The sequence below is a fragment of the Taudactylus pleione genome, unplaced genomic scaffold, assembly GCF_031769625.1.
Source record: "Taudactylus pleione unplaced genomic scaffold, aTauple2 ptg001573l, whole genome shotgun sequence".
In the NCBI taxonomy this organism is placed as follows: domain Eukaryota; kingdom Metazoa; phylum Chordata; class Amphibia; order Anura; family Myobatrachidae; genus Taudactylus; species Taudactylus pleione.
Window position 1 is genome coordinate 6,481,772 of NW_028285970.1, and position 23,875 is coordinate 6,505,646.

Genomic DNA, 23,875 nt, shown 5'->3' on the forward strand with positions numbered 1-23,875 from the left:
GGCTAATTGGATAGCCCCGCAGTGATCAATTAGCAGCGCTACTTTAGCGCCCCTATAGTTTAAATTCAGGTGAGGTTACATGTAGTTGATGGTCTTTGTTAATCACACTAGCACCTTTATCTACTTATACAGATCCAAAAGTCTCCTCCATTTAACACACCACAACTGGTTGCAAGGCATCCTGCTGTAGCGAGCCTCCAGTCAATCATTGAATCTGGTAATGTATTATTATTATTATTATCTGTTGCAAGGCTCTTATGTTGTTTCACCTTATCAGTCATAATTCTAAAAACTATATCCAATGTATATGTGCCATCCATTTTCTTTCAATATAGACTGTAATATGCATACACTTTTAGTTACGCAAATTGCATTTATTTTTATCCCCCTAAAATAAAAGTTGGAGCTACGCTAAATCTCTTTTTCAATGTAATTACAAGAATAAGCACTTTCCATATACAGGTTGAGTCTCCCATATGCAAATTCCGTGGGACCTGGGGTATTTTGGATATCAGAATATTCTGTAGTTTGGAATAATTGCATACCATATTTAAATATCTTGGGAATGGGACCCAAATCTAAACACAGAATGCATTTATGTTTTATATACACCTTATACATACAGTCTGCAGGTAATTTTATACAATATTTTTAATAATTTTGTGCTTTAAACAAAGTTTGTGTACATTGAACTATCAAAAGCAAAGGTTTCACTATCTCAATCATGCTAAAAAAAATCTGTATTTCGGAGTATTTGGATATGGGAGAGTCAACCTGTATTGACCAGCTCAATATATTTGTATAGTTTCTTTTAATGAAATAGCTGTATACTGTATGCATGTACTGTAAGTATGCCATGATGTTATGTACTTGGAATGGGGGTAATTTCCTTTGTTAGCAATTGCAGTCATTGTAAACACCATTTTAAGTACAATATATTCCCACAGACACATTTAGTTTAGCCTTCCATTATGTGACATATACCTGTTTATTTTGATCTCATTGGAAATGGGAGACATGTTTTCAATGTCTAATTAATTAAGGATCTCTTACATTTCTGACCTTCTCTTTTCTTGGCTGTTAGTTTGTTGCCGTTTGTCGAATACCAGGCATAAAATAAGCTTTGATAAATAATTGCTATACAAATTTTAGTTAGTATATTTTCTTTTCTAAGCTTAACTTCAACATCTTATTAACTATTAACTTGCATCTCCCTACTCTGTGAAAAGATTCTCTGTACAAGCCCTCCGAAATGTGCTGTAGACAAGCCATGCAAAATGTAAATAATATAATGGTGGCATTTCTGAAAACTGATGGACAAGTAATTGCAAAAATAGTGCTGGAACCCATTGTCATCAATCAAATGTTTGATTGTCATTTTTCTACTACTGTACAGTTTAGAAAATGTAATGTGTTGTGTTGACCAGTTTTTATAAACCCCAATATATTAATAGAAAAAGTAGCTATTTTCTTTTGGGTAGTTTTTGTATTTAATTACAATACTTTGTTGCAGTAAAGAAAAATAAAGAGGATGGATGATATTTATATTTGCAGAACCTAAAGCAACTATAACATTGAATAGCAGGACCATTTTAATTTTCTGTGCATTGTTTAAGTGTATAAATCCTTGTCATGTAAAAATATTCTTAAATAAAGGTTCTTACTAAATGAAGAGTTGCAAAGGACGTTGCAAATTCGGGCTGGGAGCGGGCCATAAGAGGTGCGATTGCAGTACTGTTGCCAGCGGTTTAACACCATGGAAACAGCAACTCACACACTTGACATTTTCGTAACAAGCAGTTTTTGCACTGTTAAAAACATGCTCTTCTTCTTGCAACTTGTATTTCTTCTTTCTCCATAGGGGACACAGACTTTACGCTGGGTATAGGTTGGTGGGATGGAGTCTGAACACCACATAGTTAATACATGAATTTCCTCAACCCAGGTTTCCTCCCTCCCCATACACTGCCCCCAGCCACTTCAGTTTTATGTTGGTGCCTATAGCAGTAGCAGCACACTGGGCCTCTTTCAGAGGCGGTCGTAGGATGCAAGCGGTCGTTCAGAAACATGGCGGCCGCTTGCATCCTGAACGGCCGCCTCCTTGTCGGTCGTTAGTCTAACGACCGCTAAGGGAGATGGCCGCGATGGTCAAGACCATCGCGACCATCGGGGCTTACGACGAGACCCTAGGGTAGGGTCTCGTCAACCTTAAGCCCCAGGGAGCTTCCTGCTGTGTTTCAGCAGGAAGCTCCCCACTGACATCACTGATGATGTCAGTGGGGCCGTCCCCAAACGGCTAGCGTTCCGGCGGGAACGCCTCAGTTCGGGCAGGCACGCCCCCTGCCCGCCCAGCAAACGGAGCGAGCTGTAAGTCAACATCGACAGCTCGCTCCGTCTGCTTTGAGCCCACTAACGTCGGATCACCCATCGCTGGCGGGGGCTCGCGCATGCGCACGACGGAGCCGACTCCGTTGTGCGCATGCCCTGTGGACCAACATCGAGTCGGTTGCGAGCGCTCAGCGCTCGCGACCGACTCTGAATAAGGTCCACTGTGTAAGCTGTTCAGGCAGATACATTTTTTTTACTTTATTTTTTACTTTAAGGACGCCCGAGCTGCTGCTCCATCACCCTGGCGGCTTCAGCACTGGCGACAGGGTCAGTGTCTTCGGCCGGAGCTCCAGACTCAGGAGGGAGACGTAAGCCGCAGCAGGGGACAGGTAAAGTGACTCTTTGCTTGTTGCTTTTCACCGCTGGATAGGGAGACACCGGCGGTGCTGACAGTGGGGACCTAGGTCCTCTCCGCATCCCCACTAGACCACCAGGGCAGCTGAGCAGCGTGGCGCCGCAGTGTAGGCGTCCATTTGCCCTGGGGTCCATGCCAGAAGGGGGAGGTAGGCTCTGCCCATTAGCTCCTCCCCTGCCTCTGGGTGCTATCCCTTAAGAGGTATTCCATCCCAGGGTGTCTCCTCCTCTCTCCCCTCCTTCAGGGATGCTGGGCAGCCATTTTCAGAGTTCCTGCTAGTGCAGTTTGTCTCCGGAGAATGCAAGTTCTCCCTGCATTCCTCGCCCTGGGTGGTCATGTTATACTATACAGCTCTTTCTTCCTCTCTTGGGCCTGGTTTGTTGAGCACTTATTGCCTTTTGTTTATTGCATTGAATGTTCTGGGTGTGACTATTTTGTGTACCTTGTATAGTCTGAGGTCTCTGTATAGCCCCACTTATATTTCTTTTTGTGGTGCATTAACATTCATTAGTCTACCCCTTATTGGCACATCACTGTTCCTTGCTCTGATGTGTGGGGACTTCCTTGGAATTCTGTACTCTGTCTTCCAGGGGAAAAGCTCCCAGGGAGGTGGGTGCTTCTGAGCTGCGTAATTGTAGGACTTGTGCTGCTGTGTTTTCTCTCAGCACGAGGCTCCTTCTGCTTTACCTGCCACTCAGGAACCGAACCGGGTTTTTCTGGCTATCCTAGGTAATGTTGCAAGTGGTGGATAGGCAAACATCCCCTTGGTCCGCGCCTTCGCTTGGTGTCCCTTCCTATATCTCCAGTGTGATGCCTTCCCCTTTGCTGCCTTCTGCTATAGAGCCTCCTTGGATACAGTCCTTTATGCAGTTAGTACAGAGTTAAGCGCATGTGTCGGAATCTTTCAAACAAATGCTGTACAGGGACCATACTTCTAAGCGTAAGTTCTCTAGAAGGGATAGCTCTTCACCCTCGTCTGATATTGAATCAGACTCTGAGGTTTCCTCTGATGTTGAGTCCTCTTTTATTCCGGAGGATTCTCAACCTCAAGTAGATGTAGTTTCTTTGATTAAAGCGGTTAAATTGGTGCTGCTAATCAAGGACGCTGAGCCGGCCACATGTTGCCCTTTTGGTCAAATATACCACTCTTCCTAATACGGCATCCCTTAAGGATCCGATGGATTGGAAGTTGTAAACTTCTCAAATCTGTTTTTTATAATGCAGGTTTGGTAGCTTGTCTGGCCCTGGCATTTGCTTGAGTTGCTAAGGCCATCAATCGCTGGGCGGAAGCCCTGGAAGATGAGGTTGACCGCGGACAAGATACATTGGGGTGGAGGAGAGTGCCGGGCAGGGGTCGCGGCATTGGAGCAAGGGGAACTGCCAGGCGGTAGCTGTTTCTTGCCGGTACTCACAAGAATGAGCTTTTGACTCTCGTAGAGCATATCTTAGAGCAGTGTTCTCCACAGAAATTTTTACCAGCCAGGTGGCATCAAGAAGTAGCCGGGTGTGGGCCTCCTCTATAATAAAATGTTTTAAATCCTGACCTTATAATGATTTAAACTTGAAATAACAATTTATATATTAATTCTCCTCTTCTTCTTAGAGGCTCAGTCATCTGCAGCTTTTTCATGATCAAAGTCTGTAGGATCTGGTCCCTCTAGTGAATCAGCTTGATGTCATATAATGCTGACACCAAAACATTTTTTTTTTTGGATACAGCCCTCAGATCCCCCACTTCCTGGCTACACAGAATATATTTTTTATACAGCTCCACAGATACTGGTCCCACTTTCAGATTCCTAAATACTGTCCCCACTTGCAGGCTCCCAAATACTGTGTCCCCACAGATTTTTTTTTTCAGCTCCTACACAGAGAGAGTGGACGCAGATCTACTCTTTTTAATCAATTCAGGTGATGATTCCCGTCTGAACAGTGCGCCTGTGCTTCTATACAGGGGGAGGGATCTTTGCCCTCCAGCCTGACACCGCCCCTGCACTGTGATGGACAACTTCCCTCCCGCCCCAATGCTGCATCCCCTGCCCGGCACTCTCCCCCACCCCATCGCCGCGTCTCCTGCCCGGCACCTCCCCCAACCCAATGCCGCATCACCTGCCTGTCACCTCCCCCCACCCCAATACACTGCATCCCGTCACCCTCACTATCGTGTCTTTGTTGCTGGCGGACACGGAGCCTCCAGTGTGAAGAACGTGATGTCGGCTCATCTCGGCATCGCATCCTTGTCCGTGGCAACACGTTGAGGGTGACCGCAGACAAGATGCATTGGGGTGGGGAGAGTGCCAGGCAGGGGATGCGGCATTGGGGTGGGGGAGAGTGCCGGGCAGGGGTCGCGGCATGGGAGCAAGGGGACCTGCCAGGCGGTAGCTGTTTTCTTGCCCGGCGTTGCTCCCGCAACAAACAGCCTGGGGAGAACACTGTAGAGGTGTCTTCATAGCTGGGGAAGATGGCTATAGACCCGGGAATACCAGCTTCCAAGGTGTCGGCGTCTTCCTTGTCAGCTAGGAGAGCCCTCTGGCATTGTTCCTGGAACGCTGATGCTGACTCTTAAAAAGGCCATTGAGGCTCTACCTTTTCGGGGGTTATTCTCTTTGGTCCGGAATTGGACAAGATAGTGGTTATGGTGACAGCATCTAAGACGGCCTGTCTTTCTTCTAAGGCAGCCCCTAGATCACGGTCTTCTAATTTGCTTTCCTTTTGTCCACAGGGAAACGCCAAGGGCCTGTCATTCTATAGGTCCCAGGGATCCTCCGCTAAAGGTTCTAAGCCACCAAGTAAGCAACCCTGGTCTACCAGGCGCCTGGCAGCTAAGCCAGCTGACAAGCCTGCTGTCTGACGGGGTGATCCTCCACCTGGGGGACACCAGCATGGGAGGCCAATTTCTACTTTTTTCCGAAATTTGGACGGCGACCACGACAGATGCCTGGGTAAAAGGGGTAGTCTCCCAGGGATATGCGTTTTCGGGATAGTCCTCCATCCCCATTTTTTTCCACAGGTCTTCCTTTGGGTCAAGGAAAAGCAGGAGCCTTGAGGGAGTTTATTCGCTGTCTTCTACCCTCCAAAGTAATTTTTCCGGTTCCTTCGTCTCAGTGAGGCACGGGCTTCTGCGCCAGCCTCTTCCTGACGCGGAAGCCGAACGGTTCTTTCCGGCCGATTCTCAACATAATGGAGCCGTGGGACTTCATGGTCTTCTTAGACATCCAGGATGCCATTTGCATGTTCCCATCCGTCTCAGTCACCAGCGATTCCTCGGGTTTGCTGTCCAGGAGGAGCATTTCAAGTTTTGCACTTTGCCATTTGGACTTTCCATGGCTTCTTGTGTCTTTACGAAAGTCATGGCGGCTTATCTTCGGAGCTGGGGAATCCGAACATTTCCTTACTTGGACGACTTACTTCTCTTGGCTCAGTATCCGGAGATCCTCAGGTAACACATTCAGGTCACGGTGGACCTTCTCCAGGCCCATGGATAGGAAGAAATCGTCTCTGAATCCGTCTCAAGAGATGGCGCATTTGGGGGCCTTGCTGGACTCCTAATCAGGGGACTCTGGATTCAGGTCTGGGTCCTCCTCCCCACCGACGCAAGTCTTCGGGGGGGCGGTAACCTGTCATCAGACGTTTCAGGGTCAGTGGGCGGCTCAAGTGCGCCAGCTTCCAATCAATGTTCTGGAGCTCCGAGTGGTTTACAGAGCTCTCTGTGTAGCTCTGCCTCTCTTCCAGCGTAATCAGGTCCAGGTACAGTCCGACAACGCAATGGCGGTCGCCTACATAAACCATCAAGGTGACACTCGCAGTCGGGGCACCATGAGGGAGGTCATTCGCATTCTCCTTTGGTCAGAGAGACACCTTCCGTCCCTGTCAGCAGTCTATATTCCTGGAGTGCAAAATTGGAAAGCAGACTTCCTAATCCACCAGGACGTTCATTCGGGCGAATTGGCCATACATCCAGATGTCTTTCAACTGAAGGTTCTTCACTGGGGCCTGCTGGACATCGACATAATGGCATCTCGGCACAATTCCCAGGTTCCGAGGTACTGCTCACGCACCAGAGATCTGGAGGCCTGTCTGGTGGACGACTTGGCGGTTCAGTGGACCTTCCAGCTCTTGTACATCTTCCCTCCAAAGTTTGAGGGCGGCACAGTGATCCTAGTGGCTCCCTATTGGCTTGGTATGTGGATCTTCTGGGCCTCTCCGTCGACTCTTCTCTGCATCTTCCACTGCGGCCAGATCTTCTGTCAGGGCCCGTGCTTCCATCTGGATTTGGCCCGCCTTGCTTTAAAGTGGGTGGCTCTTGAAACATCCTGTCACGCTTGCCACTGAGGGATTGGAGTCAGAGGTCCTAGGTTGGGGAAGGAATCGGAGGCGAGGAGCCTGAATGTACGATCTCCTCATCGACAGGGTTTGGACGTTGACGAGACCTTATGAATGGTGTGGAGTCTAACCTGCTGGGAGGTCTTCACCAGTGACCCATATCAATCAGGATATGGGTATTAGCTGCACCCAGCAGGCAGGTCACGGCCCTTTGATCTGGGGTCCAAACTCCATGGGAATAGAGAATCACACAGACTGTGGCTCGAGAAATATGCCTTCCAGTAGGCACAGTTGCGCAAGGAATTGGTACTTGACGTACCCACTGGTAGAGGTGTGTAGACGCACAATTGCGCTGAAAGAGGACTCCTTAGTATAAAACAGAGGCAGGGGTGGTATACCGCACTGTAGCTGTGGAGGAAGACGCTAAGTAATACACAGGCTGAGTTGTAATAACGCACTGTTGCGCTAAAGGTAGCACAGAGTTAGCTCACTGGCAGAGATGACAATACCGAGTGGCACACAGGCTGAGATGGAAATGACACACTGTTGCACTGGATGTAGCACAGGGTAGCACTCCGGCTGAGATGGTCAAACGCACTGGAGAAGACACGGAGGTAATCTCTGGGGAGCCTGGAACGAGGGGCAAAGTAGTATACACTAGGAATGGCAAACGTTGTTCAGGCAACTTCCTGGAGTTCTGGCACCGGATATATACCCATAGGTAGCAGTTGATAGGTGAACAGCGTCAGAAACCACAATCTCCACGATACAGGACCGCACATGGAAATCCCTTAGCACCGAAGGAAGAATCCTCAGTGTGTCACCCGACGTCTAACTGCACGAGCAATCAGAGGAAGCCGGTGCAGAAGTGAGTAACGACTGATCCTAAGCTGAATCTTGACACATCCGTCCTGAGAGCGAAGGGATTTTCCAGGTCAGTCAATAACACTGTGCTCAATGCCTGTAAATCCTCTTTGGCTAGGATTTTTCATCGGGTTTGGAGGACTTACTTTTACTGGTGTTCGGCCAGGAATCTTAACCCCAGTTCTTTCCGACTCTCTCGTGTTTTCTTTTTTGCAGGGTGGGCTGGATTTTGGCCTCCGACTTGCTTCACTGAAGGTGCAGATTTCAGCCCTTTCTGTTCTCTTTCAGAAACAGATTGCGCTGTTTCCTGCGGTTCAGACTTTCCTACAGGGTGTCCTTCACATACAGCCTGTTTTTGTACCACCGGTGGCTTCTTGGGATTTGTCCTTGGTTCTTAGGGCCCTTCAGCCTTCGCCTTTTGAGCCTTTAGACACTGTGGACATTCGTTGGCTTACCTGGAAGACTGTCTTCCTTCTTGCCATAGCTTCTGCCCTGCGGGTGTCGGACTTGAGCACAATGTCCTGTCACTCCCTATTTCTGATCTTTCACCAGGACAGGGCTGTCCTTCGGATGCAATTGGGCTACCTTCCTAAGATTGTTTACAGGTTCCACATCAATCAAGAGATTGTGGTCCCTTCTTTCCAGGTTCCAGATTCTACTTCGGAGGAGGCCTCCTTGGATGTTGTGCGGGCTCTCCGGATTTATGTGGACAGGGCAAAGGACTTGCGTAGGACAGATGCTCTTTGTTCTGTATGACTTTCACAAATGGGGCTGGCCGGCTACTAAGCAGTCGCTGGCCAGATGAATCCGTTTCATCTATTCGCCACACTTATACTGCGGCGGATCTTCCAGCCCTGTCCGTGGTGACGGCTCATTCTACCCGGTCGGTGGGAACTTTTAAGTAGTGCAATGTGGTGCTTCTGTGGAACAGATGTGTAAGGTGGCCACGTGGTCCTCTGCCCATACGTTTCTGAAGTTCTATTACTTTGACACATTCGCCTTGACTGAGGCGGCTTTTGGGCGAAGAGTTCTTGGCAAAGCCCAGGAGCGTCCCCTCCTTTAGGGGATTAGATTTGGGACATCCCAGCGTAAAGCCTGTGTCCCCTATGGAGGAAGAAGAAAAGGAGATTTATGTGCTTATCTGTTAAATCCTTTTATTCGATTCCAAAGGGGATACACCAGGTCCACCCTGATGCACCTGGCTTGCTGGTCTTTGCTCTGCTTTCAGTCACATCTGCTGTTTGTTTGGACTTGAGTGCGTGTTGGCCTTCCTTCTCCCTCCTTGCCTTAGGCTTGCTAACTTAACTGAAGTGCCTGAGGGCGGGGTGTATGGTGGGGGAGCCTGGGCTGTGGTGAACAAGTATTAACTATGTGGTGCACAGACTCCAACTTACCAACCTATACCCAGCGTAAAACCTGTGTCCACTATGGAATCGAAGAAAAGGATTTAACAGGTAAGCACATAAATAAATATCCTTTTTTCAAGATTTTTGCCACATTTCCTTCAATACATACATTCACAAAATTGTACAGATTTACTATTTTTACTTTCAAAGATGCCAGTTTAGGACTTAGGGCCAGATTCAGATGTGGATGGTATTGCACAGCCGCAAGGAAGTGGCTGTGCAATACCGTCCAGAAAATATTTAAATACTGCAGGAGTACGCCACCTGACAACAATGGCGATTCGAGCACAGCGTCTGTAGACACTGCATTGGATCGCCATCTCTACCAGCACTTGCCAGTCTGAGTAAGCTTTCTCAGGCTGGCAGCTTGTGAGGCAAGGGAATCTGCATCCACTGACGCAGACCCTGGCCCCGGCACTACCGGAAAACGGGGGCACTCTCCTCCTCCGCTCCCCAAACGCTGCAGCATGTCAATCATGCTGCAGTTTGGCAGATCTGTTTTCCGATAATCGGAAAACTGCGGTAATAAGCTCAATAGCGTCTGGATGTGAATCAGGCCCTTTATGTACTTTGCACGACTACCTAGCATACCATCTCCTATGGACAGCTGTGGGATGTAAACAACTTTTCGAGTGTTCCCCATGGATGAAAGTGAAAACAAGATTTTTATACTTACAGATGTGCCCAGCTAGTTTGTTGCTCCATACAGCCATGTAGCGCGCCATGCATCTCGAGGCACACAGTAGCCTTGAGTCGCGCCACACAGAATTTTTCGTAACGGAACGTAGAGTAGCACTGGAAAAAAGTAATATCGTGTAATACAACTTTTTGTCCACCAGGTGTCACTTTTCCTAAACTACACAGCGCATGCGTCAGATTTCCAATGCATTTTCTGTAACACTGCCTGATGATTGACTGACAGAAGCTGTGATTCGGTACATTATAGTACAGCATTTTGGTCATGGAATCAGTGCTGTAGAAGAATGTGTAATATGTATTAAATAATCACAGTACAGTATGTGTGTGAGTCCTGTACTTTTAAAAATAAGATATATATATTTTGTCTCATGGGCTCAGACAGAGGTCACAGGCACGCACAGCTATCACTGAGACGTGATGAATGTGTTTACATGTACTAATATGGCATGAATCGGTAGCCCGAGCGTCTTTTATGTGACTTTTTACCTTCAAATGTGTCTGAATCATACAGTGAATTGAATTGATAGAACAAACAGCTTCTGCTGATTAAAATGATATGCAGCATGTCTATGTTCTGTGGGCCAGTGCGGGTGTATCTGCATGCGAAACGCTACGTTACACTAACAGCGACTGTATAACTGTAATGTAGTGATTCGCTTGCAGATACACCCGCACTCGCTCACAGAACATAGGCATGCTGCATATCATTTTAATCAGCAGAAGCTGCTTGTGCCAATAAGACGCTTTATACGATAAAAAAAGACGCACAAAAAGACGCTCGGCGCTACCGAGTCACACAGCACTCCTGCGCTATGTGTGGAGCAACTTGTAGCGCACGAGGATTGATGTATGTGGACTCATCTCTATTACTGTGCAGCAAAAAGTGACCCTAGATGCATATTATTGTACCGAGTCCCAATAAAAGCAGCCGTACAGTAGCTTACATTGACCAGAAGACGCACACTAGGCATTACATAATGACAGAGCAACTGAAATTCAGTTATTTTAAGGTACTGAAGTCAAAGCATTTCTCTCAACATCCCACCGCAGTACAAATTTTATAAGTGAAGCACTCGCCACCCAGAGGTTAAGCAGTGTATTACATGCCATGGCTTATCTTTCGTTGTAGAATACCACAGTACGCCACTGTACAGCCATCATGTAACCTTCCATGGCGCGACACAGGAGGCCTGAATGGCGCGCTATGAGCAACAAACTAGCTGGGCCCATCTGTATGTTAAATCCATGTCTCTGAGTTCAGTGGAGGTAACACAACTGTTTTTATTTCCGTTCTTGTTCCTTGTTTTTCGCTGTTCTTCTAGTTAGGTTTATAGTTACTGTTCTTCTTGGAGATTATTGTTTTCTCCACTCCCTCTTGTTTTGTACTCCTGGTTCTTTCATCTGGGCATTGTTGGAAAATGACTGCTGTGATATAGAGAGAGGAGTTTAAAAATGTATAAGCTCCTGTCATCACATTTTATATGCCGGTATTTCCAGTGTCCACCATGGAACTTATAGAAATGGATCTAAAGTAAGCAGAACATTCCAATTTTTCTGAAAGTGGTTTGTATTGTCTTTCAGATTTAGAGTCTGAATGTGATGAATTCTATGATGCTCCCACCAGTCCAGTTGAAGACATGCCTTTCTTCGAGGTCTCCACTGGCTCCCTGACCAGATCTAGCAGCATGAAAAGGAAGAAATTAGTGAAGCAGGAGACTCTGAAAAATATGACAGAATTTCAGATGAGATTTGAAGTACCGGTGGTAAGTCCTGTATTAGACATTCAGCCAGAACACCTGCATGACAGAACTCTCCAGCATATTAGCAAAGCTAGGTTCATCATTTATCATGATAGAGTTGTATTTCGAAGACAAGTGGCTTCAAAATCTGATCATTAATAAACTTGGCTTTTGAGAGAATCAAATATTCACATAGAAACATAGAATTTGATGGCATATAATAACCATTTGGCCCATCTAGTCTGCCCCTATAGGAGTAGATTATTTAGGTTAGGGTGGTTGTTGCATTACTATTAGTGTTAGGGGCAAGTGTTTGGGTATTTGCGTTAGGGATTATGGTATAAGGGTTAGGGATGGGCTAGGTGATTGGGTTAGAGGCTTGGTTAGGGTCAGTGGTTAAGGTTATTAGGGGGATAGTGTTGTTTGGGTGTAAGGGTTTTAGGGTTAGGAGAGCGTATTAGAGTAGGGGATTAGGGTTAAGGGTTAAAGTTGATAGGGGATTAGGGTTAGGGTATTGGTAGGTGGACAGATACTCACGGCCAGGTCTTGGAGATCCAGATGGGGAGAGTGTCCTGGATGAAGTGCAGGAGCCATAGTGTGTTTAGTAAATAGTGTCAAGGATATGGAGAATGCAGGTGTTTAAATTGGAGAGGGGCCAAAGTGAAGTTTTTTCATAGTATTTTCACAGTAGTAAAGATTTCAGGCTGACTGTAATCCTACTGTTTATCTCCTGTTTAACTCCTGTGTAACTCCTATAATACTTTACATGTCATTACACAAAAAAACACACAAACCTATTACCGGCTGCTATCTTAAAAAACAAATTATCATTGCACACGGATCAGACTTTATTTCTTTCCCTGAGACTTTTCCAGGCGTGACTTGGTTCTAACATTCTCCATAAAAAAGTTTAACTGCTTATAATTTTTTTTTTCTTATTCCCATAACTCAACAAATAATACAAATAATAATAATAATTTTATTTATATAGCGCTTTTCTCCCACAGGACTCAAAGTCGCTTTACAGACATCAAACAGGGGAAGTTGTACAAATGATTTAGAATTCGAGAAAACCACATAGAAATCATTAAAAATAACAAAATCTGGAGAGCACGATAAGCATATTGCAGGATTGGTGCAGACATTTTGGGTACTAACTGCCACGGGTTGTCCACTCCACTCACAAAAGGTGCCAGACGATGCAGCCGTTTTGGGCGCCCTACGTAGGATTACTCTGGGTGGAATAGGTTATGCCTAGAAGAGATTAGACAAAATTGGTGGTTGCAGCATCCTAATGCTAGGTCTAGGGTCATCGGGTCCATCTATTTTTCATCTGAACCACGAGTGTACCAGGTGAGCAGCCATGTTGGGTGCACTACGAAGGTTACACTGGGAGATAAGCCATACAAGAACCCATCTGCCCTCACTGCGGCTTTGCAGTGGAAAGTGATAAGAAAATAATAAACCAAAATTTGTAATCAATTAGAATAAAAGTAGAGTGTAATAGCCTGCTGCATTCCAGTGAAGAAATTGACAGTCTGTTGTCACTGGCTCTCCCGCCACAGAGCCACTCCAGCCTGTGTTTCTTAAAGTGAAGAGAGCGGTCTGCCCTTGTCCAGGTAGGGAAGCTGCCCCAGTGCAGGAAGCTGACTGTGATGGTGGTGAGGAAGGCTAGCATATGGCAAAATGGCGGCCACTGCCTGGTCCCGGGCCTCTCACCCCTGTGCTCCCAGTTCCTTAAGCTCCTGGGGGTATTCCTTGACGACAGCTCAGTCCCCCGTGGTGGTGGGAGGTAGTAGACGGTGTAGGCGCCGGCAGATGCGAGTAGGCAGCGGGAGTCGCGGCGCCAAGTTCCATGAAGGGACCGGGATTTCTCTGCGGTGATGGTCTGTGGGGGTCTCAGGTCCCGCTAGTTGCCTTAACAAAATTGGTGTAAATTATTGTAGTTGCCCCGAAAGTATAATTGAAACTGCAAAACTAGTATAGCCACCAACCAACTATGAAAACAAACTTTGGGGGAATTTTTAGAATGGTAACTATTCAACTCTTCATAATAGAGCTGAATTTTTACTGCTTTATTGACTAGACTTAATCAATTTAATCCTATGTTTAATGCAGTAAACTGCAATTACATAAACTGCATAGTCTAGCTGGTTTGTCCAAGAACTGTGATCCCAGAGGAAGATGGGACTTCCCATACATATTTGTTGACTGTCCATTTAAGGACATCTGAAAATAATAACCTTTCCAGTTAAGTGAACAGTCCGATATGCCACTTTATTGTTGTTTACAATACATTACATTAGTTAGCTGTGCATGTTAAGTTTTAATAGATATCTTTTGAATTATGTTTGTGTTCCTACTCATTACAAAGTCAATGCTTTTCTAACGAACAGGTGATACTGCAATTATGTAGCCTATCTGAAGATGCTCAGAAAATTGTTCTACAGATGGAGATTTTGGGGCTGGGCACAGAACTTAATGTACGGACATTTGACATGTCAGCACATGCATATCTCAGAGAGATCTCTTTAAAATGTCCACAGTACACAGGTAAAGTCTCACTGCTTATATAATGTTAACAATTTGTTTAAAAAAAAAAAAATTCACATTAAGTTTTTCACTTTTTATTCCCTCTGAAGACAATGAAGAGAAGTCAGTTCACCTTATCACAACACTGGATAATACCACAGATGATCTTTTAACCATGGACTATATAAAGGTTGGACATTAAAATGGCAAAGATGATAACAATTATTTTGTATTATATCACATCTTGTGCTATTTTGGTTACTTTTGGTTTCTTGCTTATTTAGGCAGATATAAATGGGCCCGAATTCAAGACTGCTTATAAAAATGTTGAACAACTGATAAAGGTATGTTTAACTGCTAAATAATGATTAGCTATATGTTAACTTCTTTGTGAGGAGTTAGTGATAGCAGTGATATGTTTATTAATTATGTATTTGGATTCCAAATATAAGCCTGTTTGCTGTAAATTGCATGGAATAGGTGTAAAGTTAAAAAGAAAGCAATGCTAATAGACCCTCTAACTCATTGTATCTGTACAGGAGTTGTCTCAACTCACAAGCGTTAAGTTGGGTACACACGTAAAGACTTTCAGTCCAACCATCCAACTAATTGATTGGTTGGAATGAAAATCTGGTAAGGTATTAACGATACTGCCTTAGAACCTCTATACACTCCTTCCTATACCTTCAAATATCCAGCCTATACCTTCTAATATCCTGCCTATACCTTCTAAGGATGACGCTAATTTCCGTACGCAGTCATACAGTAAATAAAGACTTCAGACCTGGAATCTGTGGTTCCAAAGCACAAAGTATTATTCAAGTAAAAGTACGGTCAGTTACATGCTATTGATCCAGACACAATTTGGCGCAAAGGAATTATACAGACCCAAGTACAGTATACATACGCAGCGCTTCCGGACCAGATGTTAGGCATCAGCAAGAAACCCCTCGTCAATCAGCATTCAGTACGACGTCTAAGACACAGGGTTGGAGCACCCTTCTTTATACCCCCCAGGAATAGACAAAACAATACAGAAGTTTGTTGCTGATGCCATTGGTTCCCAAGGGGGATACATCTGTTACAGATTGCAGGCTGATTCAAATAGACCCAATCCAGCCTCCAACAACTGGGGGTCTCTGGTTTCCCGCCACATGCAATATCCTAACAGTTGTTCATATTATATAAATTTTGTTGCTTGAAGTCTCTGCGTCCATAAGTTGAGAATGCATGATGCGATCTTCACACCGTTGATACCGGGAAGCTGTGGATAATGTGCGGATCAGTATAATATCAAACACGGCTTACTTATCATGTATTAAACCTTAGATACAAAAATAGTCTTTATTTCACAGCATTTGTAATAAATGAATAAAACTTGAATCTTTTACTTTATAGCTATGGAACCTTTTGTGTAAGTGTGCATTATGTAAGTATTAGGGATATGGGAAAAGATGCTAGTTAGGTTTATCTAATTTGGGGCAGATGTGCACGCATGCAGCTAATAAACAGCGTTCGCATGCAGGATATTGTGCATTCGCTACTGAGCGTCATGTTAGCAGCTCAACTGTGCGTAATGTGCGGTGTTCATGCATGAGATTCCATACACACATATATATATATATATATATATATATACACACACACACACATACACACACACACATATCTCATTCCCTATTTACAGTTTCAAACTGTAATGCAAATGTGTTACCCCCAGCTGTGAAGCTGGGGCCATTCTGTCTGGATGTGGGACTAAAACCTGTTTAGGATTCAGACAAATTCAATTGTGTAGATCAATGCCTGGGTTATATTACAATTGCCACAACTATACTTGTTTCCATACAGGGATTCCCAATTTGTATGTAAAACACTCACAGTATTCAGGTGCATTGTCTATTCTATTTACTTTTTCTCAGGGGCAGTTCTTCCAGTTGCCCTTGGTAGATTATCAAAAACATTGCCATCTGTACTTAGCTGGTGAGTTGTAACTTAAAATGGCACTGGTCGCAAAATGGCGTCTTGCAGATTCTTGTTTCTAAAATGGAGTCTAGCGGGCAGTCGCAAGATGGCTTCGCTGCGATTCAATTTTAAACTGATCTTGTCTCAGCCAATAATCCAGCTTCGACAGTATGAAAGCAAATGACAATTAGCAATTTGCTCCCAAACGCCGGAAAATGGACAAAAACTGTTATTTGCACAAATTGTTTAGATCAAACATTTAACAAACTTGTCTGACGACCATTTTCATCTGTTTTCTGGCATTTAGGAGCAAATTGCTGATCATCAGTTACTCCCATACGTTACCAGATTTTCATTCCAACCAATCAACTAGTTGGATGGTTGGACAGAAAATCTTTACGTGTGTATGCAGCATTACCTTCTAGATCTGGAATATCAATTTACTGTATGTTTAAGTTGCTTACTCATCCAATATGCAGGATCCTAAAAGCAAACGTTCAGCTAAATAAGTCATAACGTATACAATAAAGTAAACTGCCAGAATAGCTGCTGGTTCTGTAATAAAGTTCTTAAAGAATGTAAAAGAGTGGATTACATATCTCACCTCTCCATATAGAGGGGATTCTGTGTTGCTCTGTGTAAATAAATAAAATACTGTAAATATTAAATGAATAACAGATTGTTTTTTCTTTGTGCAATCTGTTCAAATAGGTGAACTTCTCCTCTCTAGATGTCCATCTCCACACCGAAGCTCTTCTGAGTTCAATGAGCTTCCTCACTAATCTCCTGCCACAGTCTGAAAACAAAGAACCTGAACCACTTGTCGAAGATGCAGAAGAAGAGAAGAAGGAGGAGCAAAGAAAGAAAATAAGTAAGATGTCTCTAGCTGATGAAGCTCATCCCATAAAAAGGAGATAAAGCTATACTGTGAAAATGTACATGAAGCATAAGGATGTACTAAAAAGGAGTATTACACTTAAGTAGAGGGATTTTATCACATTAGTACATTGCAGCAGAAAAATACAGCAAAAGTAATATGAAATTAAACCAATACACTGTGTGGCTAAAGAAAAATAATTATTCCTTGAGGTTCTTAGATCATCATATATTTCCTTAGTCTATAAATTATTCCCTTAATCTATAGCACAGGTTCTCAAACTCTGTCCTCAGGATCCCAAACAATGCATGTTTTCTATGTCTCCTCACAGAATCACAAGTGAAATAATTAGCTCCACCTGTGGATCTTTCAAAATGTGTCAGTGAGTAATGAATACACCTGTGCACCTGCTGGGTGACCTGTAAAATGTGGACTGTGTGGGGTACTGAGGACCGAGTTTGAGAACCACTGATCTACAGGTTCTCATAAGCAGGGCCCTCCTCTTCTTGTTCTTTCCCTGCACTATCCATGTCCCCAGTGTGCTCATCGATGTGAAAGTTCTGTTTGCCCATCCCATGGCAATGGTGCATTAAGTTACACAGTTATAGTGTCATTCACAGAGCCATAATTAGACTTTTTGGTGCCCTGTGTCAAAGAGAGTATTGGCGACTCCCCCATTTTTTAAATAGGGACATAAGAGAGTGCACCTGAAAAAGGTCATGGCCTCATGGGGAAGGTCCAGGGAGGAGATAGCGGTCAGGAGATAAAATAAGAGGAAGCTACAAGTGAGAATGATAATAAATGGAAAATTGACAGGCCCAAACAGTGCCCCCGGCCCTGCGGTGCCCTGTGCCATGGCACTGGTCACACCACCCTAGTTACGGCCCTGGTCATTCATGATGTCGTCTCACTTTACTGTTCAGTCTATCTCCTTATACTACATTTTGTACTTTCTGTATTGAAGTACTTTCTAGGCTTGATAGTAGGTGCCTGGGAGCTGGGTCACTCCATCTCCAAAATCAACACTAAGGGGCCTGTGTATTAATTGTGGCTCTGCCGCGATTATCAATCTGTATCACAGCAGATATTTTGATTATCTACTAAACTGAACCCACAGGGACTGCAGTAGTGATAACCGATGTCATTGCAAGTTATATCCCCGGCATATCGAAGGAGTCTTTCACATTTGTGAAAGACTCCTCCAGGGAAAGCTGACACTGCACATGCTCACGGTGTCAGTTTACGCTGCTGGACGGAGGCTGCAGGAGAGAGATCAGAAGAGCTCTCCTGTGAGTAGAGCCTCCAAGGCTTAATGCGCTTTACACCATCTGAAGATGGTGTAAAGTAAACTTATGGGACCAAACTCCGAAAAACTTAGCTTTATGGAGTTTGGTACATAGGGGTCAGTTCGTAGTCCCCATTAATAATAATGGGGACCGTTATCTGTGAAATCTTGCGGAACATTTGCACCCATTCATATCATGCATTTACTCAGATGGGAGCTGTTTTTTCAGCACGACAATGCGCCACGCGTTGGCCCCCACCTTCGCTGGATTTGAACCTAATAGAACATATGTGGGATGCAGTTCAACGTGGCATCAATAGCAGGGTTCCAGCACCGGCATATATTAGCGAATTGAAGACCATTATTCAGGTGGCATGGTGTACACTATCTACATAGTACTTCAGAGAGCTCGGGGAGTCCATGGCCCGTTGTGTTCCTGCTGTAATACTATTGATAGGAGGACCTATGCGTTACTAGACAGGTCTCTCACTTTTTCTGGCACATGAGTGTAATTGTTTCTTTGTACAATGCTAAGGACACTTGGTGACACCATATAAATAAAGGATAATAATATTAATATATGCTGAGGCTTTGCATGTCTGCTGATGTAAGCAAACATTTGGTACCTACAGAGCTACTTAACTCCCAATGTGAAATTTCAATCTATGAAGCAAAGAGACAAAATGTGCTCTATGTAATACCCCTTTCAGACTGACAACTCGGGAAATACACAGGTCTATATATCCATGAATTTCCTGAGTCTCAGTCCCCGACTGGTATAGAGCAGGGTTGGGGACTTGGGACTCTGACCCTGGTTGGACCCTATCAGACATAGTCTAGATCCCCGGTAAATACCCCGGAGTTTAGGCTATATGTGAAAGGGGTATTACTCTCACTTTTCACCTCTGTTTAATAACAGAAGAGGGGTGATATGTTACATGATTGTCACAAATGCAAAAAGAGCAATTCATCTGTATAGATAACTGGAGTGTACGATAGGGAAGCGGTAATTGTTATTTTAATAATTAAAGATTATATACTGTATATATTTCTTTTTAACAGCCTACTCTGCGCATTTAGGATATATTGCCTTATATTTTCCTTTTTATTATTCCAGCACTGAAGAAATCAAAACACGACGATGTTGTAAATCTTCATGTATGTGCAGAATTGTCCTGCCTTCGAGTTTTTATCCGTGAACAGAAGTGTCAAATTTCAGAAATCAGTATTGAAGGTAAAGTAACAGATTTATTGTACTTAAATTATAGTAAGATGTCATTTTGTTAGTATTTTATTTCAAGTCAGTGAATTCAGATTGCCGGCCTGGGGGACAGGGTAGTGTTATCTATAATACACCATTTACTATTTGAGCACAGTTATTTTCATAAATGGCAGATATGGGATATATGACAAACACCGTATATACAGTGTATATATATATATATATATATATATGTATGTATGTATGTATGTATATATATATATATATATAGTTTTGCAATAAAGTCCACACTCACAGCAGCAATTCCATCCTTCTGGGGTGCAACCTCAATGCGACCCACAATAACTTGAGGTCCATATGTATAGAAAAAAATCCAAAGAGGAGAGGGCACTCACCATTTGCAGAAATAAGACCGCTATTTATCAATAACATACCACCAGTGTTATAGGCTAAGTCCAACGCTTCGGTCCCCATGTGGGGCCTTTGTCAAGGTAAATGCAATACCACACACTGCTCAAGCCATCAAATAAAGTGTTCTCGAGGACCGAAATGTCGGACTTAGCCTATAACACTGGTGGTATGTGATTAATAAATAGCTGTCTTATTTCTGCAAATGGTGAGTGCCCTCTCCTCCTTGGTTTTATATATATATATATATATATATATATATATCAACAGAAGGGGGTACAATGTCGGCACTCACAGGTCCTTTAAGAGAAGAATCACTCTGACAAGCTGTGTCAATCCTTGTTCAACGTTTCGGTCACATAGACCTTTATCAAGAACACTCTTGACGTTGTTTGGATGCTGGGTTACGCCTCAGTTCTCTCAGAGTTCAGGTTTCGGCATTGTCGATATTTCAGCGCCACCTGGTCTTTTTCCCTTAGATTCAATCTTTTATTCAGGGGGTCCTCCTAGGACAGCCTCCATTGTCCCACCTACACCTTAACCCAGTTCTGCTGTTCCTCCAGTCTTCTCTTCAAAAATTGGAGGATGTGGAATTTAGACTCCGCTCTTGGACGACGGTCCTCCTATGGGCCTTGGCTTCGGACAGGTGGGTCTCTGAGTTGGGAGCTCTCTCTCTTCTCTCTTGTCGGTTTCCTTATCTTATTTCCTTTTTTCATGTTGTCCGTGCGGAACTTTGTTCCAGATAGTCTTACTATTAAGGTGGTTTCGGCCTTCCACATCAGCCAATCATTGTGGTTCCGCTGTCCTATGGCTCCCAGCCTCTCCCTCTCCGTGGATTGTGCGGGTTCTTCGGATATTGATGGCCCGTGTTGTAGCATTGCGGAAGTCAGATTCTTTGTCTGTCTTTTATTGTGCTGCTAATAGTGCTTGGCCTGCTTCTATGCAGCTGTTAGTCACACGGATCTATTTGGCCATCAAACAGGCGCATGTTGCTAGTGCCCGGCTTTTGCCGGTTTTCTATTCTGTGCATTCCACTCGTATGGTGGGTTCTTCTTGGGCTGTCCGCGTGGCACCTCAGCAACTTGGTTATTTCTCCTTCATCCACTAGGGGACACTGGAGTTCAAGACAGTGGGGTATAGACGGTGGTAGAGTAGAGCCTGGCACTTTAAATAATTTAGAAGTGTGACTGGCTCCTCCCCCTCTATGCCCCATCAGCCCCAGTTTTTAGAATGTGCCCGAGAGAGCCGGTCGCACATCAGGCTGTCTCCAGCCTTTCCATAATTTAAACAAGCATTGAGGACAGGCAGGCTGCTTGCTGTGGCAGTCTGCCTGCTACGTGGGAGCCGCCGGGAGGGCACCACACGGCTACTGCAGCCTGTGTCCGGTGACCCTGAGGAGGGGGCACAATCATGGAGTCATCGGACCCTCTGTGGACCCGCCACTGCTGACATCGGCATGTGTCCGGGTTCCTCGCCGCCCCCTCAGCCCAGCATCCCGGCCGCAGCAGCCTGTAAGTATAACCACTGCTCCTGATTAGCAGGAGCAGTGGTTGTAAAAAGCTGGGCTCAGTGACAATTGCGCTGTCACCGTTAGGAGAGACCCAACCCTCCCCCCTGCACCACTTCTCCCTGACCTCCGAAGTTAGGCATCCCGGTGAGAACACCAGAGCAAGCGGGGGGCGTAGGTTTATTGGTGCGTCATGCATACTAGCGGCGCCATCTGTGGTCGGGCTCTCCCTCAACTGCCGCGTGCACACGGCTTTCAGGGGCTGCCATAATAGCGCTCCCCTAGTAAAGAGCTTTTAAGCAGCGCAGTTCTCTAGCACCGGCGCTGGCTTTCGGGGGGTCTGTAACGCGGGCTGCCTTAATTAAGTCCCGCAGTATACAGCCTCTATTGCAGCTCCTTACAGAGCAGCCAAAGGTCGGCACTAGTGCCGGGGCTCCGTTCCCGGCAGTGAAGGGGCGGGGCTTAGGTCCGACGGCCATTGCAGCGCCCTAGAGAGCAACAGGCGCCGCCCTTCTCCACCTATCTGCCGTAGTGGCCGCACGCTTCAGCGCATGAGATGCAGGGAGAGGTCTGGGCCCCTAAGTGGCTGCTCCGCTGGAGGCTCAGTGATGATTGCAGCACGGACCAGTGCCTGCCAGATCACCCCCGCTTCCCTCTTAAGGGCAGTGGTAAACACCTGTGTACACACAGTTTAGTTAGTTTTCACCTGCTGCAGTGCAGCTATTTGCTGCACCCACCCACACGCAGTTGCGCATGCTAAGTAATTCAGAGGGTGCACTATAACTCCGCTTGTGCAGTTCTGTTGGGGGGCGGTGCTAGTCAGGTGGAATATATATTTATGCTACACAGTTCGGCCACTATCAGGCTTCCCGCTTCAAAGGGAAAGCTTTATACAGCCTCCGATTCAGCAGAGCCCGCCGCAGCTGAACCTGGCTGTGTTCGGGTCCCCCGACCCTCCCAGAGTCAGTGGGGCCAGCCGCAACTGAACCCCGCTGGGTCCATGTCTCCTGCCCTGCCCAGCACCTTAGCTGCATATTGCTTACCTCTCTTGTTTAGTAGAGGAGGTGTTACTTAACGGGGTTGTGACATGTGGTGCTGCCGCACTCACTCTGGTAACTATGCACAGCTCTCCTATTATAAGAGGAGACACCGTGGCCCCCACCCCCTTTTGCTCGCAAGAACAGCCTGTGCAACCATAGTGTACAGCTGGCAAGTCCCAGTAGGGCTTTCCTTTAGTTATATAAGGAAAGGGACCTGTGTTTGGTGCGGCCTGCATTCCAGCGACGCCATAGTTTTCCGGTCTCCTCTCACATGGAGGCGAGTTCTGCGTTGTAGCTAGTGGCTCTGGGTAATTGTATTCTACATGAACACGCCCGATCTCGTCTGATAGTACTTGGATCCAAATGCACATGAAAGCTTTGTGCGGACTGGACATAGTCCCGCCGTTTTGCAGCGCTGGGTATTAACCCCTGTCAGGCTTTCACTTGGTTCTATAGCAAGGGGCGCCTAGCTTAATCTAATTGCCTGACTTCCGGACTTGCTCTCCGGTTAGCGCGCACTCCGCGCCCGGAATGAGCCTGAATAGCAACCAGCTAATGCAGTGGACAGGTGAGCAATACACAGTGGGTTCTAGTCCCATCTATGAAATATTTATCATAGTCTGTGAAGGCTACCTCATGGTGCACTAGTTACCCTGCCTAAATGAACATGCATATACGCTAAATTATAGGCTGGTTTTAAAAACTTCCAGTTCTCACCAGCCTTCTGTGCTTCCCTTAAAAGGTATGCATATGTGCATCTATATAGATTTATATCTTATGTGCTCCCTTGGCAGCACACACTAGGTTAAGTTAGTGACGCACTGCCAGGGAGGTGGTTACCGGTAACAGATACCAGTCTGGGACAGCGCGCTACAAAAATATCCTGCCCCAATGCTGTAGCAGAATGATGGCCACCCACGGCACATGAATGTGTATATATATTTGTATTTTATACTAAGCCCTGCCTTAGAACATATACATGTCTGGAGTGAATTTTGTCCTGGGGCTCAGTTCCTTCTATGGCTCTACTATGATTCATGTTTTAGTTAAAAAAAAAAAAAAAAAAAAAAAAAAATTGTCTCCTACTAATCTTGTATGTAGGTATGCATATGTGGATATCACTTTTTATCCTTACCATAAGAACAAGGGTAGGATCTGTTCTGATCAGTTTTATGTCTGATACCTAGCATGCTGCAACTGGAGGCTTGACTCTCCTGAAGCGGTAGTTGGTACAAAACTCCACTTTACACTATCTCTCCCTAGGGATT

At 45.2% G+C, this 23,875-nt stretch overlaps 1 protein-coding gene across 1 annotated transcript in view; it reads left to right on the forward strand.

Annotated features, from left to right (window-relative positions):
* VPS13A (vacuolar protein sorting 13 homolog A) overlaps positions 1 to 23,875 on the forward strand; it is a 314,889-nt gene that overhangs the window by 126,972 nt on the left and 164,042 nt on the right. Inside the window, 7 exon segments of the mRNA XM_088464073.1 lie at positions 133 to 217; positions 11,617 to 11,798; positions 14,171 to 14,327; positions 14,417 to 14,496; positions 14,591 to 14,650; positions 16,980 to 17,139; positions 19,548 to 19,664. Coding sequence (XP_088320199.1) covers positions 133 to 217; positions 11,617 to 11,798; positions 14,171 to 14,327; positions 14,417 to 14,496; positions 14,591 to 14,650; positions 16,980 to 17,139; positions 19,548 to 19,664 — 841 coding nt within the window.